The sequence below is a fragment of the Atractosteus spatula genome, chromosome 9 (assembly GCF_055471065.1).
Source record: "Atractosteus spatula isolate fAtrSpa1 chromosome 9, fAtrSpa1.hap1, whole genome shotgun sequence".
Taxonomy (NCBI): Eukaryota; Metazoa; Chordata; class Actinopteri; order Semionotiformes; family Lepisosteidae; genus Atractosteus; species Atractosteus spatula.
This window is the reverse complement of record NC_142714.1, coordinates 36338241-36358724: the sequence shown is the minus strand read 5'-3', so window position 1 is coordinate 36358724 and position 20484 is coordinate 36338241. Positions and strand designations below refer to the sequence as shown.

Sequence of the window (20484 nt, the reverse complement as noted above, 5' to 3'; positions counted from 1 at the left end):
TCTGTCCCTTCCAAAACGCCTGAACGATAGTGTTTTTTCTCATAGTGACTAGTTATAGCAATCCGTTTACGCGGTTGAATATTTAAAGTGGAGTATCCATGAAACGTATTAGTTTGTGTTCTTCAATACCAGTGCGTTCTTTTCAAAGAAAAATAAGATTACAGAACATAACTTAACTGGAAGAAAAAAAAATCAGACCTGTTTGGTCTTCTAACCATTTCTTTCAAACATGCTTCAACAGAACACAATTTTTAAGGTGCTAATTTTTGATGCAACACTACTGTCATGAGAATGTCAGCAATTTTTCATTTGTAAACATGGGTCACCACTGCCCCCGAACAGTAGACCTAGGACACTACATTCTTTCCTAAACTTTCATTTGAGTCATTACAAAGTCTCACAGTACCTTACAAAATGCTTCAGATAAGCATTTATGGAATTGTGTGGTTCACAAACAGAAATGTGCAGGTCCCAAGCAAGTGATGCGTTACCCCGGCCAACTCAACAAAACCACAGAATTTGCTGCACATGGCCAATTGTGTGCTATTGTCTGTAGAATCATGGCTTCCACCATCTAGACTTGAAATTGTGGCATCTGTACTATAGGGTTGGAGCTTCTCAGCAAGCATCTTTACTTACTGGTGGATCCAATACTTAGTTTTCTGGTCTTTTTTTATGTTAAAGGTTTCAGTAAAAACAGCATAAACCCAATCAATCACATTTGAAAGCAGGAAAGGAGAAATAGTGAATTTTAGGATTATCTCCACCAACAATGATGAAAAAAAACAAGTGACTTTTTTTTTACACTGATCCTTTTTATTTTATCTGCATACTTTGTCCAGACATCTTATCAACCAAAGAACTACAAGCTGTGGCCAAAGAACAAGATGGATGCTCATGGGGTGGCTTTTAGTACAGAATGAACCGTTGATAGAGGCAAAAAGATACAAAATATAAATTCTAGAGTTACAACACACAAACGTTTGGATTTTTTCTCTTCTCCAAGACGCTAACAAGTGAGGCACACATACACATAAACATGATCACAAATGACCAATTCCAAACCAGCAGCTGCCTCAGGTGAACATCTCCCTTTTGAGAAGTGCGGCAAAGTGCAAAGAGGGGCTCTGCGTTGCTTTCAGACTTTTTATTTTTAAAAAGCAGCTTGAGAGTGAACAGCAAAGCTCCCCCCTCCTCAGTTAAGTGCTCTAGAGTGGGTTAGCACATTTTCAGGTGTCTTTCAAGTTAAGTTAAAAGCTTTTCTGTAACCCTTGTGCAGTACAGAGGGAGGAATTCATCATTTGTGCTACTGCAGTGCTAGATAAGCATTTCATGGTAAGAGGTTCCCTAGGGCTGTGCACTGAAACTCATGGCTAGGATCTTCCTCTCTTCTGGGCCTTTAGACATTGCTCAGAGCATCCACACCAGGCAGGACTTTACCTATTTTAATTTAAAAAAAGAGAAAAACAATTTAAAATTATTGTACAGAACATCAGTTATCTTATCCCTCAAAGACATCTCTTGTGGGAAAAAAAGCAAAGAAATAAATGTACTTTGTGAAATAAGGACTTTATTCAAGACAATGACAAAGTACTTTTGTATATATTCTGCAAGCTGTACAAGATGTCCCTTTATAAAATATGATATTCCTGTTTTATTGGTCCAATGTCAAAATTATAAAGAAACTTGTTTTTGCTAAAAGAAAAATCATAAGGTAGCTTGGTGGCGCAGTGGTCATCATTGCCACTTCCCACCTGGGTTCAATTCCTGGGGTGCTATCTGTATGAAGTTTGTATGTTCTCCCTGTCTCTGCATGGGTTTCCTCCAGGATAAAGTGGAATAGTAATCATTGTGAACTGGATACTGGAGGAACCTATACTATCTAATGGAACAAGTAATAGGTTTATTCCATGCTGAAAAAAAGAAGAAAGAGAACACTACGTTTCGGCCGTGGAGCCTTCTTCAGGTGTGAGGAAGCTTTCACACCTGAAGAAGGCTCCACGGCCGAAACGTAGTGTTCTCTTTCTTCTTTTTTTCAGCATGGAATAAACCTATTACTTGTTCCTTTGCAGCCTATGCATGCTGACGCAGCTACCCACCTGATATACTATCTAATGTTATGTAGTCATTGGACTTTTGCTCAGAATTCAGCTCCCAGAGTTCTTAGCTTCTCAGGTTTTCATACCTTCTAGCAGCTCTAAGCTGGCTCCGCCCCCAGTGCTGACGTGGCTGACCTTGTCCTCGGTGTCCCACTTTGCGCAGCAGGTGGCCGTGTCACCCCCACCTTGGATAGGAACACAACAACGTCAGCTGTCCATTATAGCCCCCACACCAGCATGACAATTCACAAAGGTCCAATCAAATCCCAGCACAATGCAGGCAGCTTTAAAACATTTTAAGTCAATGTGCCACCACTCCTGTGGACAGTTTTAATGTTTTAGTCCTGTAAATTCCTAAGATACTGTTGATCACTAAAATCAAGTTTAAAAAATGGAAAAAACACCTTTTAGGAGTCTTTTGACATAACACCTCTGAGACATCCATTTGAACACAAAAGAGATCACATTTTAGATGTGAATTAACTGGTCACATACCTGCCAAAATACTAGATTAACTATTCAGTATTTAGCAATATTTCCTATGGAGGTTACATTCTAAGCCATAGGTACCCCTTAGCACCATCTAGTGGTCGAATTGGTTTGCATTACAAAACATTTTAATTAGATTCACTTTTGAGGCAAAATGGACGTTTCCAGTTGTCTCTGGTAGTGCCAAATGTCCAAATCCTGTTTCAAACGCTAAATCTCCTTTTGAAGTCAGGAATGTTAGGGGGTGGTTAATTGAACCACACAGCCCTCAACAGTCTATATTTAGGTACTTATGTTGATTACTCCAATATCTTCACATAATTAAAGAGCTATTTTTCACCACATGAGGAATCCATACCAACTTAGATTCACTTAACATTTCCAAACATTTGCCAATTTAATATAGATCTTGTTTTGCAAATAAGCAAATAATCGATACTGAAAACTTCCTGATAAGATGTGAATGCTTTCAAATAACAGAATGCTAGAATTTCTACAATCAAAGACATTCTGCATTTATTTTTTTCTTGATTCTATACAGCCTGGTCCTGTAAAACCTCCTCAATCCTCTTCTTTTAACATGGTAGATTAATTAACCCCAACTCATGACCAAGTGAAGGTGCTGATGTGCAAGCTTGTAGCCAATCTAGAATCTTTATTTTCTCAGCCAAGATTAGCATTTTCCTACTTTTATGCTTTCAGCATCACCACTGGCTAATAACTTGCAGACATAACGCAGAAACAATATATTACAAATTGAAACAAAGGAAGGTGCATGGCGAAACACTGTAAAGCACAGGAGAAGCAGAGTATGGACCAGGAAGCTGGTAGCAGCACAAAGATGCCCAGGAATACCACAGGAGAGCACAGATGTGAGAAAAATGCAGGATTTTGAGCACAGGCATGCAGCCCAGTGGAATATATTTCAAGGATTAACCCATGTTATAGCATATACTTCATACAGCACTTTTTGGTTACATTTATTTTGTGCTTTATAGAAAAACTGCATTAGAGGGGCGTTACTGTATTCAGTTAAAAAACAGTTTGTTAACATTGTTCATCACTTACTAGCCAGGAAATGAAATGTGATTTTCCAGGTTTTCTGGGAATTGTGAGAAGCCACAACAGTTTTGAAAGCTGTTTTCTCCAGAAAAGAATATGGAAAATATATCCAGGAAATGAAGGCTGAAGATGGCCTTTACTTACCGATAATGGTGATGCAGCCCTTCTGAGTGGCCTCTACCACTTTATCCATGAGGTTCTTGGTTCCACTGGCAAATTTGTCCCACTCGAACACTCCTACAGGTCCGTTCCACACGATCTGCTTGGCTCTCCCCACAGCTTCTTCAAACTTCTTTGAGCTCTCTGGGCCACAGTCCAGGCCCTGAAGTACAAAGATAAAATGGATAAGAGCTTGGAAAACAGCACTTGAGAGGTAGAAGCCCTTAATACATCAGACATTAAAGTGGAAAAAAGTTATATAATGAGATCTCCAACTTGCAGAGAGCTACTGTTTTCTCTTGGTTAAAACATGTTTTTCTAAAGACTTGGAACACTTTACAATAAAGCTGGAGATTTAAGTAACCTTCAAACTTAAGGGGTAATTTGAAAAAAAAACACTCATTCGAGAACCTAGGTTTCCATAAGAAATCTAGTAGCTAAGTGTTTAGGAAAAAGTAATTTCAGGGGACATAAAACTCAACTTATTTGTGGGGGAAAAAAGATTCAATCCAGGTAAGATGTTCTTAAGGTTCAATACATACAACATTAATCAGAAATTTACAACATGCTGCTGAACCTTTACATAGGTTCTATAAAGCATTCATTGATAATAGTGATGAGATTGGCTTAAGTATAAACAATCTATACCTGCATGTCTCTTTCTTGTGGTTACAATACTAAAAATTAATGTTACCCTGTGTAAGGGCCCCCTCCAAGCAAACAAAACCATAGTGTTTGTAAATATGCTTTAATGTTTTACAGATCCTCAGTTTACCTTTAACCTACATTTATATAGCAATCTCAAGTGTGAAGATGTTTCAATTGCACCCGCTTCTGTAGCAGTGACAAAGCTATCCAACGGCATTTTGCAAGGAACTCCAAAACCTTAATTTGGAATATCACTGCATATGAAGTCTGCAGAAACTAACAAGACTGCTGTAATTGTTTTAAAGCACTGGGATGCCAAGTTTTGCAACAAGCTAATATTCTACTTGTTTTGGGGGAAAAAATGGCCAATTTTCAGAACAGAAAATCAAAGCAACACTATGTTCTTCTACTTTGCTTCAATACTCCATCTGAGTGTCTCATAGCCTTTACTTCAGGATCTGAAACTCATCCAGGAGAATTTAACATCTGAAAAGTTTCAACATTTCCCTTACAAAAGTTCTTCAAATAAATCTGGACATTCTAAAGGAGATGCGCGATTCATAGAACAGCAATTGTCTAAGAGGCTTTCTAACCATCCAACCAGCAGGGATTCCACCTTCCACAGTGGCTGTCCCAGTGGCAGCTTTCTCATCAAACTTATCAGCAGTGACAAAGTCAATAGGCAGAGTGATGGTCACTCCATTCTTCTCCGCTTTGGCCATCAAGTCCTTGACGATTTTTGCTCCCTCATCATCATAGAGGGAGGCACCAATCTGAAACAAAATTCACATAATTGTCATTTTGGATTTAGGTATTATACACATTACAGAGAAAGTTACCCACAACTCCCTTTTTCTTTATTTTCTATTCTAGGAGGATTTAGCCTTTATATTATGCATTACTTACATTACTTAAAATGGAAGTTATAGAGGGCGGCACAGTGGCACAAGTGGTTAGCATTACACACAGCTCTGCAGCCCTAGGTTCAAATCCAAACATGGGGTGCTATCTGGATGCATTTAGTTTGCAAGGGTTTTCACCAAGTGCTCCAGTTTCTTCCCACAGTTCAAAAACATACTGGAATGTTAACTGGCTTCTGTGAAAATTGGCTCTGGTGTGAATGTGTGCATATCTGTGTCTGCGTGTGCCCTGCAATGTACTGGCATCCAGTTCATGGTATACCCTGCCTTGTAAGTACCAAAAGCAAAACAATCCTTTGAATTTTACAATAGTTCTTCATTCATTGATTCCAGGACCCCAGTAAATCTGAACAGTTTTAGATTGCCCTCTGCCTCCAAACACACCAACAAACCCCACAACTAAATTTGACACTGTCGCCTTTGCTTCATCTTACCTCCATGTTGTTGAGAACTTTCAGGAATGTGAAAGCCATGCCACCCCCAATAATCATCTCATTGACCTTATCCAGCATGTTGTTAATCAGCTGAATCTTATCCTTAACTTTAGCCCTAAAAGGATCAAGATAAAAAGGACTTAACAACTCAACAGACTGCTTTCTTACAAGAAGAATAACGGTCATGTAAATACTAAGATAAGATCACTTTATTAGCCATATACAATTTCTTGCATTAGGAATTTGTCTTTTTGCATACCCCAGCTTGCTCTCCATGAGACACACAGGGAGAGTAGTTTGGGGTCAGAGCACGGGGTCAGCCATTTATATGGTGCCCCTGGAGCAGTTGGGGTTAAGGGCCTTGCTCAGGGGGCCAATGTAGTAGGATTCTTCTGCTGTCTGAGGGATTTGAACCGGCAACCTTTCAGCCACAGGCGCAGACCCTTAGCCACAGAGCCACCGCCCCACCAAGAACTGGCAAACAATTTAAAAAATAAGTCTTCAAAAGCTGAAAACACATAGAAACATCTGAAGATCATCAGTTTAAATTACTAGTTAATTTCACATTGGAATACAATACAAACGTCTATGAGATGTTTATCTTTTGTTCAATACTAAGCATACTTCATCCAGTACTGTCTGGCTGTAATGAAAATTTTTTACCATGCCTATACATATTACCTAGTTTCCGTATTAATAATGATACTCTAGATAAGCAGGACACAAAATCACTGATTGAATGTGGCAGTTACACAATATGAGGAATATCCTCCCTTTGAGTAGCCACCAGTTTCAACTTTTCAGCTCAGCTAAGCCTGAAATACCATCCACTGACAGCAAGCCTTTCTGCTACATTAAGCATTTCAGAACTGTGGTAGAAGATAAACGGTTCGATATTACACAATACAGAAAAATTGGTAGGATATAAAGTCATTTAACCCTGTACGTGATGAGAAAAAAAATTGTCAGAGTAAATAAGCATTTTTAAATACAAAATTTCTTGAGTGTCTCAGAAAGTGTTCTATGTGATGCATCAATGCATCCAAGAGTAAACTGGAATAATGAGCTCTGATCGTAGATTGATAACCATGATGGACTCCAGGTGGAGTGGTGGCACTGTGGCTAAGAATCTGTGCCTGTGGCTGGAAGGTTGCCGGTTCAAATCCCACGGCCGGCAGAGGAATCCTACTCCTTTAGGTCCCTAAGCAAGGCCCTTAACCCCAGCTGCTCCAGGGGCACAGTATAAATGGCTGACCCTGTGCTCTGACCCCAAGCTTCTCTCTCCCCATCTGTCTCATGGAGAGCAAGCTGGGGTATGTGAAAAGAAATTCCTAATGCAAGAAATTGTATATGGACAATAAAGTGATCTTATCTTAACTACTATTGGAATTCTGTAGTTCGTGTCAAAACAGAAATGGCCATGATTTACTTATGGTCTTAGTTACAAAGGAGTACAGTAACACCAAAGTGCCAGGCTTCTGGCTTTCTCCTATGACATTGCAATGATCAGAAATCCATAAAAAAAAATCTACAAAGCAGTTAATTAGAATCCATCTACAAAAAAAATTCCTGTACTTTGGCACTTTACACCTATAGACAAGCCATTGACTATCAATAAAAGTTCCAAGTCAACAGGTTAAGAGCAAAGAAGAGCAAAGAAGAAGGATTAAAAAGATGATTACATTTTATTAATTGGATCAATGCAAACGTTCTCCCCAGAACTTTAACCCTTTAGGATCATAGTTGAGATTACTCAACTAGCAGGGCAAACTTTTGTTCTTTAAAAAAACATTTAGGAATTCCCAGTTTTTTTTATATCTATTACATGGTGAATCTGGTTGCACGTAGCCAAAAATGTTATATTTGCAGTTTGCAAAGGGTATGCAAGATCTTGTACACAACCACACAAGAGTTAACGAGGCGCATTATAACATTTTCAGTTAGAAAAAGTTGCCTGGAAGGCCCTGATAAGCCCTGAAGTCTCCTTTTGATTCTTTGGACATACCCTCCCAGAATAGCAAGGAAAGGTCTCTCTGGGTTCTCAAGTGCCTTGGCGAAGTAGTCCAGTTCCTTCTTCATGAGGAATCCAGCAGCTCTCTGGGGTAACTGCACACCTACCATGGAGCTGAGAGAAGAAAAATACAGATGAGATGACAAGAACAGTACTACCAGAATGTTAAATAGTATTCTTACCTATTAATGACAGCCCCAACAGAGGTCAATCTTGATAGAATTGTTGAGACATTTTTACCTTTTCCCTTCACTTATCCTTTAACTATTTTCTCATTTAAGAACAGTTAAAAATGAGAAGAGACCATTTGTTCTGTTTAGATCAGCGTAAGTAGTTAATTGAACCACAGATCTCTTATCCAGCTGTGTTTCTTGAAAAAGGTATCAGCTTGAGCACATGGCTGGGTAGTTTGTTCTATACGCCCACAACCTTCCCATGGGTAGCTGTTACTTGAGTCCTTTGGGGTTGTGTTTCTCTATTCATTCTAAAGAAGGCTGGGTTGACGTTGTCAATGCCTTTCTGAATGCTTGAGTCAGGTCCCTTTGTAGTCTTTGCTGTTCAAGACTAAAAAATTCCATCAGCCTACAGTGAAGTACCATTCTCTTAAGCCACGGAAATCTATAGAACACACTATGTTCTAACACAAAAGAACACAAAAATGTTCTATAGTGCACTGTATATACCAGTGTTCAAAAAGAAATTATTTGGTTACAGGGAGAGGTAAGTGACAATGGAGGTGTTTAAGAATCTAGATAAAGTGTGTAACACCTGGCAGTGTAAATATTTACAGCTTCGAAGCAGAGGGGATGTTTACCGAGATGTAGGGGGTTCAGTGTTTGTGATCAAAGTAATATTGACCTTTACCTTGGTTTACCTTAGGTAATTAAGTTCTGGGTAAACGATTATGTTTCAATCAACAGTCCAGAAATACACCGTATAAAAGATCAGTAAAAGAGAAAAAAGAAAAAGAAGGGCAGATCATGAGAGAGAGGAGAAGAGGAGACAGAACTTGAAGCTTATGCTAGGCGATAGTCCCTACTTCAGGGTCATCCAAAAAACCCAACTTTAGCCAAGTAGTTTAACCTTACTAGAGAGAGCTTGCTATTCTCTGTTTTTAGGGAGCTTGAATTTCCTGAGTAAAGAACACCCCAGTTAAATAAGTCTTTCCTGCTTGGAGTGCATTTTTAGAATAGGGAGATAGGCTACCATTTATTTTGTGGCATTCAGCTTTGCATTAAATTTAGAAGGCAGCTTCTCTTATTTGCCCTCTATAGGCATTATTTAAGAGTCACATACTTGAGTAGCAGCTTGGGGTGTTCTGGGTGAACTAAGACACAGGACTCCGAAACACCTTGTCTATAAAATTGTAAATACCGTAACTTATGTGTTGTACATTTATGTTGTATGTAGTGTGTGTCACTGTCAGAAATATTTATTAGTTTAATCACGTGCCTGATTAAACTAAAAAAAAGTGTTACTCTTTTCACTCTTTGCCAGAGAACAAATAATTCACCTGCCTCTAATTATACCAACTACTCAGGTATATTCTTGGCAGAAATATTTACGTTAGGGGTTAAGAATTTATTTTAGCTTTTAATTTATCTGCTTGGCCGGTTCCCGATTTTCATACCCACCCCATTTATAACAATATTTACATCAACAAATCCCCATGACTGGTACTTTTCAACTGATTTTTCTTTCAAACATATTAATAGAACAGAACCTGCTGTCATCATGAAACCCTAATTAACACTGGAAGCCAAAACCTACTAGCACAAATATTTTTCCCCATATAAATAGAAGTGCTCACTTTTTATGTTTACTCATAAAAAAGGAAATAAGAACTGAAAAAAGGGCTGCAAAACAGAAGATTAAAATATACCAATAAGACTACTTATAAGCACATGTACAGTAAGTGGTCTCTTCCCATTATGTTTTTATGTTGCTATTAAAGGTCATACCTGTGAGCTCTGTGTGCAGTTCCAAATGCATCGTTGATGTATACATCGCCTAGTTTAGACAAGGATGCTCTGAAAGCCTCCACCTGCTCTGGAGATGCCTTGGTCTGCAAGGAAAAAAGAAAAAAAATCATCATTCTTCCAGTAGAGTTATCCCTTGTCATCAGAACAGACTACTAGCATGCAGGAATAATGACACTCCTTTCTCACCTTCTTCCTCAATCAACCACATTCAAAGTTGAAGAAAAGACTTAAAACAGTCAAGTAGTCTATGCCTGACTGCACTCTCAATCTCTAAAATGACTTTACCCAGTGAAAAGTCTGACTCAGAAAGAAAAATGATTCAATTGGTATTTTTACAAGTTTACTTTCAGCAGATTCAATAAGTAGCACACCTAAATCGAGGGACAAAATGACACCCTCTATGAAATTCAAGTTCTATTGCTCACTTTTAACACTTTTGGAGCAACAAATACATATTAGTTTAACAAAGATCGAGCATTGTTTGCCACACATCAAGTGTCAAACGACATCTTCAGACAAAGCATAGGAAACACTTTAAGGGCAAACGGTCACAGCAAAGTACAGAAAACAAAGCTGTGGCTTTACCAACTTTTTTGCCAGTAAGATTCAAGCCTCAGAAGGAAGTTACAAAATCTTACCATGCATTGCAAAACATGGAAAGCTATTTTACAGACAGGAATTTATAAAGAGGGTTTACTCGTTTGCTTGGATGAGTTATTAGGATTAGATTTATCCAATAAAGATACAACCAGCTCCAGACTAAAAGACTTGTCTGCCAAGTTGGCGAGAGAGAAATACATGAAATGGCAGACAATAGAAAGGGGCAGTGATGTTTAATGTTGCTCTTGATGTGTGACAAGGACATTTTCATGGTGTTATTCATCAAGAAAATCTTTGTGTCAGGATTTCTAATTGTGAGATTAATAATGTGATGACTACAGTGGTGAAGACAGTAAATCTTCTTGTTGCTCAATGTACAAAGTGTCAAGCTCAGTTTGAGGAAGTGGACAGTGGGTACACGCAGCACTGTCCACTTCACAGCAGTGTTCATTAGCTCAGGCTGGGAAGGTTTTGGCATGCTTTGAGGATAGATCTTGTCGGAAAAGGTCAAAACGATCCCAAACTGAATGATAAATATGTCACACAGCTTATGTTTCTAATGGACATCACAGTGCAATTGAACTCAAGCTCTGTCTGTAGGGTGCAGGCTAAACTGTTATGTTACTGTGAAACCTGCCATTTTTTCTTGGGTCACCATCATTCTTGACTGTCCGTTATTTTCAACATCTCAAAGAAACATTATTTGTGCTGCCAAGATTGAAATGTACATTTAAGAACTTGCATTTGAATTTTGTTTTGGTAGATTTCAGGATTTATATGGTTTTGGCTTGATCTTTGCTTTCCTAATCAAACCAGACAATTTTGACACATGAATTCGACTGTTTCAGTGGATTATTGTTGGGAATTTCAAAATACAGCTCACTAAATTACAATGCTCATACTTATAGACTTCAAAGTTGAGGGATTTGTGGTGCACATTTGAGGCGACCTAGAGAAATAACAAGGTCTCTATCACAGCCTGTTCTTTGCTCCTGGAGCTGGTTATCAACTGTATCTGTGGCTTGTGTGCTGTTTAACGTATCAAATTATGACAACTAAGATTTGGGAACTCAACAAGGACAAGAACCGCACTAAACAGTAAGATCTGTATCTTTTTTAGTGAAGCTGCTAAAATGCAAATAGTATTACTGATGTTAAAAAGTCTGAATGGTACACAGAATCAAAAACAGAAATAAAAAAAACTTTGGCACACAGCTTCTAAAAGGTTGCCAACTCCTGATCTCACCCAACACCATCCTTTTAGTTTTTATAAATTGCAAATTTTGCAGATCTTTGTAATTTTACTGCAAGCAGTATTTACAAACTAGGGAAAGAATACCCCAGAAACGTATGGCAGCAAATAGGTCCTCAGATTGAGACTGCATTTGCTCTTGAGAAAGACTGTACAAAATGATCACTGTGCATTCACTAGGAAGAAAAGGTCATGATCGGGAGTCATTTGCCAATCTAAAAGGCAGCCCTGAGAAAGGACTTGAATGGCACTGCTGCACCCTTCCTGAAATGCATATGGACCTGCTTTAAACACTCAGAAAGGTCAGGGTACTGTATGCTTGACTGCAGCTGCCCTCACTGTATCTCCAGTACTCAAGTGCTGCATTCCACTTGGGGCTCAGAGGACAAGAAAAGCAACACCATCCAGATCGTCTGACCCAGTGACCTTCGTGCAAATGTCACAAGGTTCGTACTGTGGTTAAGAGCAGAGACCAATGCTGCCTAGAATAGCAGGCAGAGACTAGCATTTAGACCCATTTTCTGGCTTCTACCTTACTAAACGACATCTGTTAAATGTGGTTTATAACTAAATCTTTCCAAGGAAAGGATTAAATTGTTAATAGACTATACTGCTAAAAACTGGAAAAGCAGAATGTCTGCAAATTACTTCCTAATCTTTGTAGTCTTCTGTTCTTTCTGGAAACCAGAACACCATAATTATGGATGAGTGTTTATAAAATATGTATGCATTTTATAAAATGCGCACGAGCCATATATTACAAACATTTTCCATAGAATATTCATGGTTTATTAAAGACTTCAATATCTCCTGAACACGAATAAAGATGTTTCTATATATTTCAATGAAAATATTGAAACCTCCTTTCAGCTCACCAGATGAATTACATATGCGAACTCTGCCCTTCCTCCTCCTTATTAGACACAGCTTATCCTGTGAAAGGCACCTCACCTTGTTTCCTGCTGCATCCTTGCCCTTGCCCTCCTCCTCCACATGGAAGCGCAGGTTCTCCAGCAGGATGACGGTCCCCGGAGCGGGATCAGCACAGACCTTTTCCACTTCAGCCCCCACACAGTCCTTCATGAACACCACATCCCTGTACACACACGATACACATGACAGCCGTCCAGAAGCAGGTTTCCAAAAACAGGTGAAGAGATACTACAGTAAAGATAATGGTCTTCTTATGAGCATGTTTTTATTAAAATTCCTAGCTCCAGCATTTCTACATATGCTTTTTCCATGTAGTGGTTGATAAAAATGGTTCTGTGCTTTTTATAACACAGCCTGCCTGCCTATCTTGCAGCCAGTCTATCCAGACACAGGATACATCTTATTATGATACCATTATTTACTGAAATACAGATGGACCTTTTTTAATACTTGGTCAGTCATGTGGCAGGGCAATTGTAAACTGTAAATACTTTAAAAGCTGGTAAATCTCCATAGGCATTAATGACTCAAGGGCAAAATATTTTACGCAGTGTGTCCTCATCTATGATGGCCTTACCCGCCTAGAAGTGTCTTCAGTTCGGCAGCCACAGGTTCCAGGGAATACTTGTCAGGCATGGGAATCCCATCAGGGCGACCCAAGTGACTCATGAGCACCACTGACTTAGCTCCATTATCTAGGCAGTGCTTGATAGAGGGGACTGCAGCCTTAATCCTATGAAACAGAGACAGGTAAATAGGTTGGGTGGAGGACTGCGTCAGTGTGCAAGTTCCAAAGGAACAAGTAAAGCTTAATTAGAAAATGAATTTAAAAAAACACAATATTTTCATTCAACTAATCCACCATTTAAGTTCCTTGTAGCATGACTACACTGATCTTTCTGCTTCTTCCCTTCACAAGGATTCAAAGACTCCTGAGCAAGAGGAGGCCAAAATCATTACTGGTCCTCCACATTTGGTGATCTGCATCTTTTTAAATACATTCAATTTACAGACTGCTGCCTCTCACACTTACCCTCAGCTTTCATCTCACTGTTCCTTTACTTTTGCTTTCTCTATCCCATCTCCCTCCCTTCTATTGCTGCCCTCTCTTTATACTGGAAAAAGCCTCCACAGATGAAACACTGTGATTTTACTGTGAACAGACAACACAGCAGCCAAACAATGTGCCACTCGGTCTTAGTTCACTCAAATTCATTTTCTTAGTAGCAATTATTTTTAAGTAGTATTTAGAACTGAAGTGGTGCTCTTTGGCCTACCTGCATGTTTGGAGCAAAAGGTGTTCCAAATAAATGGTATACATATACATAAATGGTATAAGATATTGAGGAAGGGGGAATTAAAAAAAAAAACTGCCACCAGAATCTAAAACAAAGTCTTGCTCTCTTTATGCATTTTATGAAACTATACCATCAGAAAAAAAAAACATTTCAGCAATGACTTGAATTATTCATAATGAATTTAAAATGTATTCTAAATTTAAAATATCTACCCAGCAAGACCACTTAAATTTAATTTAAAGGTGATCTGTTACAATGTAGAATACGTTTTATCAAAGCAAAGCTCCCTTTTCCCCAACTTGCATTTTTGCAAATACAATTTAACTGGAACCTTCATGATACAGTATAAAGTACAAAGTGGGACACAGCTAAATCCCAGTAGTGTCATCTGCTGTAAAGTGCATAACACACTACGCTGACCATGTTGAGCTTCAGGATATTAATCTGATCTACGGCCATATGAATCATTTCAAGAACCAAAATACCAATACTTCTTAGAATGTGAAACACAAAATGTGGACCCCAGGTCTCACATTATAACAGGTAGCACTCTATTTGCTGGTTCAAAGATAATGAGGTATATTTTCTGTGTTTATACACTCACCCTAGTGAAAAATAAACTGTAAAATTGTAGGCCTACATGGATCCTCGTTGCATAATTTACAAGACAGAACAGTAACCAGGCATTATATAACCACAGCCATCAGGTTAAAATATCCAATTACCTTTACCCATTTCTGGATATTTATAATAGAACACATTCACTCCAAACTCTAAATGACATACTGAATTCCTAGCAAAACATGAAGTTGGAAGTAAGATAATTGAATACTGAATTATGTGGCCATTTTGTAAGATGACTTCTATCCCCTGGATGACTAAGCAGGTATTGCCAAATATACAGTATTTCCTTTACAACTAGAACAGTATTTTCATTCAGGCTTCCTGACTGCCCAGGCTTGAAACAGCAGCAGGGAGCAATGTTAAGAATGTTTAGACTCTAGAATCCAGATCAGAGAATTTAAATTGGGTTTAAATCTCAAACAGGATATGACTGCTGTACCCTTGGGCAAAGTACATCACTCAGGTTTTACCTTGCTGTAAAAAAAACAAACACTTTGTTCTCAATTATCTTATTATACAAAAACAATCAATACTCCAGATGGTTTCATAATGTTCATGTCTTAAATCTTAAGTTTAAACAGCAAGCTAAATCCTTACAATTACAAATCTTCACTAAGATTTATCTACAACAGGGAAGAGGTCTACACAAAAGTGTTCAGAATAGAATTAATTTTACATATCAAGGCTCTCAGAATGTTTTACCTTTGGTTGTTCGTGATTTGATTGTTCTTCATGGGCACATTGAAGTCAACCCTTTAAAAAAAAAAGAGGAAAAACTTTAAGTAACATTTGTTTCAATGAGTGATTGAGTTAACTTGTTACACTTACATTTTGTAGCTCTCCAATCCATTGGCCTAATTAATCTCATGAAAAATGTCCAAAAGCACATGTTGCTTATATTTGAAAATTGTCTGTGGAAATATCAAGATTTGTTAATAGCTCTATTCCTGACATTATTTTCAGACCACTTTAATTTCTAATTTTCTGAATAAATCCTATGTAAAGAGGGAGAGTGTTAAGCAGTAGAACTTGATTACTTCACAACTATACTTTCAAAAGCAATTCGTGTCAGTTAAGTTTCAGAAGTACTTCAGGGGTCCACAGTAACGGTTCTTGGTAATTATTACAAGCTACATTACTCACACTCCAAGACACTGGTAGTGAAAAGAAAAAGGAAATTAGACAAAAGGAAAAGCTCATTGCTTCTCCTCCCTCTAGGGCTTTTGATTTCCTTTACATTCACTAACCAATCATTTTCATTAGGCGTGTAAGAGAAATCTTAGCCAAATGAAAAATACAGCACACAAATACAACTTTTGAGTGGATTCAACTTAAAAAAAAACTGTAAAATACAAAACATAAGGGTCATAGGTCTAGAGATGAAAGGCCTACTGTGGAAACAAAATGTTAAAAGAAAATGACCAGCTAGTACCCAAACTGTTGCCTTTGATGCCAAAAAATACTACACATTAAAAGATAAGAGGGACAAGTGGGGGAAAATGTTTGGCCAAAAATGGCATGAAAAACATGAATGACATAAGTACAGTCCCTTACATACTGAGAATAAAAACATGTTTTTCCTTCAGCTGTTCAGGAGCAAACCAACAGAATCCACTCTAAGGGAGGGCCCTCCTATTTTTCTGTGCTTGCATGATGCTATTGATTAACTGACCTGCTTAGGAAATAGGTCAGCCTCAGAGAAGATTCCAGAAAAGGTCCAATGAAGGGAACTAGGCCTATGTCAGGCTGCGGTTCAGAGTCTGTCAGAATACCTAGCGTCGCACAGCAGCACATACTGTATACACACGCTTGCCCTTGTTACGCAACGCCACAGATGTCCCTCTCCTGGCAGCCATTCAGAATTCCCTCTGACAGAAAAAAACTGCACTGTAAGCAGCAGCATTCAGACAGTGGTCTGCACATGCACCACTTCACATCTGAATCGATACTGATGTTAACTATTGAACAGACGGGAAAGACTAGTATGAGGTTAGAAAAGGAGATGTAAAGAGTTGGGGGACTGAAAACAAATGGTGAAAGCTAAAATTCAACATTATTAATGAGCTGCACATGTGCAGGGTGATGGGAATTTCCCATCATTCAGACAAGGCCTGACTTCACAGTGTCATGGTGTAAGGCAGTCCATGACTAGGTCAATCTATACAGGCCTCAGCTGAGCATCTAATTCAGGAAAAGGGCAAACAAAAATGTCTGTTACAGCCATCCCTGTCCTTCACCATTTTTCTAAGCCTCTCACAGCACCAGTGTTTATTTTGAGACACAGGGGTTCAAGAACTTGTTTATTTATGGTTGGTTCAGGTGGTCATTTTTCCTACTTTTTCTAGTGTTTTCTGATCTTATTAAGAACATTATTTCTAAATCACTGAATTCCACACAATCCACAAAGCATGAGTATCTGGTTAGAAACTATTTTTATAGCAGCTAATTTTCAAAGCGGTAGTTGTGAGTTTTTAAATTTCAGTTCAAGCAATGTGACGATGACTCAAGAACATAGACTGCGGAGGAAATTAAGCATGCCACTTTATGTTGGAAAGCAAACCACTATTACAATTACTCAAACGTAAAACCTGCAGTAACTATCTGATAACGCGGCTTTTGTCCTTAGTCCGATACTTAAAGACGGTTCAATTCACTGAAAGACTATAATAGCTTAAATGAAGTAGGACTGTACAGCATAGCTAAAGCTTGTGGTGTTCAGGAATCGTTAGCCAATCTAAATTCATCATGAGTAACTCCACAGCGAACATCACTCAGCTCCGTTAACAGATAAAGCTTTGGACATCTATTGTACCTGTAGTTAATACTCTAATCTACCAGACTGCATTGCTCACGTACACTGTAATCCATAACACAAACGACATAACGATGTCATTAAGATTTCATATGCAACAACTGCTACCTTTAAATACCTATATACCAACATACATTTGAATAGAAACGTGATCAGTTGAACTTCAGAAAGCCATTACTTCCTGCATCTTGGGTATCCAAATTCATTGTCAAAAAAATCGACCAGCGTGTATCTATAGGCGAGCTAACGGTATTCAGTAATTAAAACATTTAAACGACGGAATACATAAACCAATTGTGGAATTAAAATAATTGGCAACGGTTTCATGTTGGCAGTCAGGTTCATAACCCAGCCCCCGCAATGAATGGTATTTTCTATTAAATTGACGCCATGTATAAACTTTAGAGTTTCTCACCTCATAATCACCCTTTTCCCCTTCACATCTACTTTGTCCAAGGTGAGTTTGGTAGAAAGAGACATTTTGATGAGGTCAGACACTTGCTTTGGCTCTCACAAAAAACCTTCCGCTCTGGAGTATTGGGTCGCTCTCGAATGTGCTCGACCTTAGAGCCGCAAAGAACAGCCGGGGGGCCGGTCTGTCCACGCCCCTCTGTCTGTGCCGTGACTGCAAAGTCGTCAGCAGAGTGAGATTTCACTCAGCTAGTGGCCGTGGGAGATGTCAATTATGTTAAGCCGTTCCCCTAAAACGAAAGAAGGAAAAATTGCGTCTGCAGCCTATGACGCAAAACTTGTCATTTCACGTTCAGCACGGAGGCTTGTGGCGAGAGAAAACTGTTAACCGTTTAAGATTAAGCATGCTGTATCTTGTGATGCTGCACTCAACATGTTCCGAAAACGTGACGGCTGGAGGGGTAGATAGTCGTTTAGCAGATTTTTAATTAAATACAATACCTGTGCTGATCAGTTTCCTTATTGCGAGCTGTAGGCCTCATCAGGCATGGAAAGAGTTTGTTGAGATTATGTCGTGTTTTGTAACAAGTGATGGGGAAACTAGTAGGATTATAGGGACAGCTGTGAAAACTGTATGAGTTACAACATAACGTAACAGCAGATGAAATAGGTGACAAATATATAATGCATGAGCTTTATTCATTCTTACCCGTATGGCAGAGATCACAGAATAACGAGCACAATTCCGGGTTTAAATAAACGAATTTACCCACATCATGAAAAAGTAGTAGTATATACTGTATGGTTGTGTCCTGTACTAAAAGTTAGGATTAGGATATAAAGAAATATGCGCATTTCTAAAAAATAAAATAATAATTTGCCATTCTGATTCTGTTACGATTTCTTGCCTTAATTTTAATATTTGATATCTTAGCATTGCATAGCTACGCTCCATTTGGAGAAAATGCTCATGTAAAATTCACAAGCTTTAATATATAATGCATTATTGTTTAAAAAAGAAAATAACCTGACGCACATTAGATACATTTCCACAACGATTAATCTGGGATTAAACTATCATAAAGGCATGAAAAGATGTCACATTACCATTGCTTGATGTAATCAATACAATTTCGATGCTTTGCTTTTCAATTTTACCAGTAGTACTAATTAATATAAAATCAGCTCTAATGAGATTGGGACATGTGAGGCGACCCTAATACTAGCGTTTTTCAAATTGGTGAAGCTAGTAAGAAAAATACGACAAGCCAGAAAATTATCATTGTGTTAAGAAATGAATAGAAGCTAAAACCCATGGGTTTGGTAGCGGAGCATTTCGACGTGCATTGGCTAAGGCGGCTATCACTCAAATTGCACAGCGATGCACTGTGGTTGAGTCACTGCGTGCAGGCAAGAACGCACGTTTCCCATGGCCTAACAAAGACGTGACACAGGAAACAGCACCCTCTGACGGAAAAACAAGGGAGTGCAAGCTTCTCTGTCTCCTGTTTCAAGGACACCACACGCGCATGTCTTTTTACAACAATGAAAAGAGAAAAAATGGCCAAAAATAGCCAAATCGATGTTTTTCAACTGCAATTTCAAAGTTATCAGGAAAGTGACAATTTTTATTTGCAAGTTAAATGAAATTTTATTGAACAGCCACGACAGATCTTTTCATTATAAATGGCAACATTTGTCATTAACAGGCATGATCAACAGGGGTTTACAATGACATTCAGTAGTAGTGGTGTGTGTGTGGACACCACTTGAAGCAATACAATTTCCCTAAAGAAAAATCCAGCTTTTAACCATCTTGGATTTTGAGGTGGTCAAAGCTGTTGGGTTTTTTTTTTTTGCTGGTCTAGCTGGTTATATAGATGGTCAAGCTGGAACCCAAGATGAATGCTAGCTGCTGTTTGGAATCAACTGGTCAGCTGGTCATTTTCTAACCAGGCTGACAGGCTGGATATCAGCTGGTCAATTTCTAAGCAAGCTGGTAGCTGAGATGGATTTCTGGCTGCATATTCTTTATGAGGCTGAAAAAATGAAATTGATGGCAAGTAAAAATTAATCATATCTTTGATATCTTAATGTTATGTGCTTCATTAGATGCATTAGATGCAATCCCCTGATACTATTACTGAGTTGTGTAGCCACATAAGACCTGAACATACACCAAGGTTTGGTACAATGATGTTGTCCTAATGTTGTCCTAAGTAATTATAATTAATTACTTCAGTTATTTGAAAGTACTATTGAGCAGAAATAAAAGTTAACAAATACATTTAAAAATGTATTTATTATTGTTTAAATCAATAACACATAATTAAATGAGTTGTAATGACAATTCCACTAACATCACAGCAAAATGAATCAACTTGCTGATTCTATCCCTGTTTGCTTTGCCTCCATTACTTTCTTTCTCCATCTCTCTCTCTAAACAAATGTTTATGTATGTTTGACATATCAGCACAAGATCAGTCACATGTTGACAATCTGCACTTTGAGATATGCCCAGTTATAATCAAAAATCGGTAAATCGTGTACTTTTAAGTTTTCATTTAAAATGTTTAGCTGAACATGTTTATGTGATACAAGCAAAGCATCAACTCAAATGAACCCCGAATGTCATTCAGTCATTTTGTTTAAATATACCAATAGGTAGTCTCACAACACTTTAGACAAATGTTTAGCGAGCATAGCGGGTGTCAAATCCAGTAAGCCTAAAAGAAAAAAGAATAATGGAC

At 38.3% G+C, this 20484-nt stretch overlaps 1 protein-coding gene across 1 annotated transcript; it reads right to left on the bottom strand.

Annotated features, from left to right (window-relative positions):
• Positions 1–794: 794 nt before the first annotated feature.
• Positions 795–17931, bottom strand: pgk1 (phosphoglycerate kinase 1). Its single transcript, XM_088926120.1, has 11 exons — positions 17739–17931; positions 15214–15264; positions 13167–13322; positions 12608–12752; positions 9784–9887; positions 7817–7936; positions 5812–5926; positions 5051–5230; positions 3795–3972; positions 2186–2284; positions 795–1440 (listed from the first exon to the last, which is right to left on the bottom strand). Exons 1-11 carry the CDS (start codon positions 17801–17803, stop codon positions 1400–1402), a joined length of 1254 nt encoding a protein of 417 aa, XP_088782246.1. The 5' UTR covers positions 17804–17931; the 3' UTR covers positions 795–1399.
• Positions 17932–20484: the final 2553 nt, after the last annotated feature.

Bases quoted from the DNA above. Each gene is read 5' to 3' on its own strand.
- pgk1 (XM_088926120.1), bottom strand. From the start codon at position 17,803: ATGTCTCTTTCTACCAAACTCACCTTGGACAAAGTAGATGTGAAGGGG. The intron at 13,323-15,213 runs GTAAAACATTCT...TCTGTTTCATAG, and splicing joins CAAATCACGAACAACCAAAG to GATTAAGGCTGCAGTCCCCT. The intron at 12,753-13,166 runs GTAAGGCCATCA...GTGTGTGTACAG, and splicing joins CTGAAGACACTTCTAGGCGG to GGATGTGGTGTTCATGAAGG.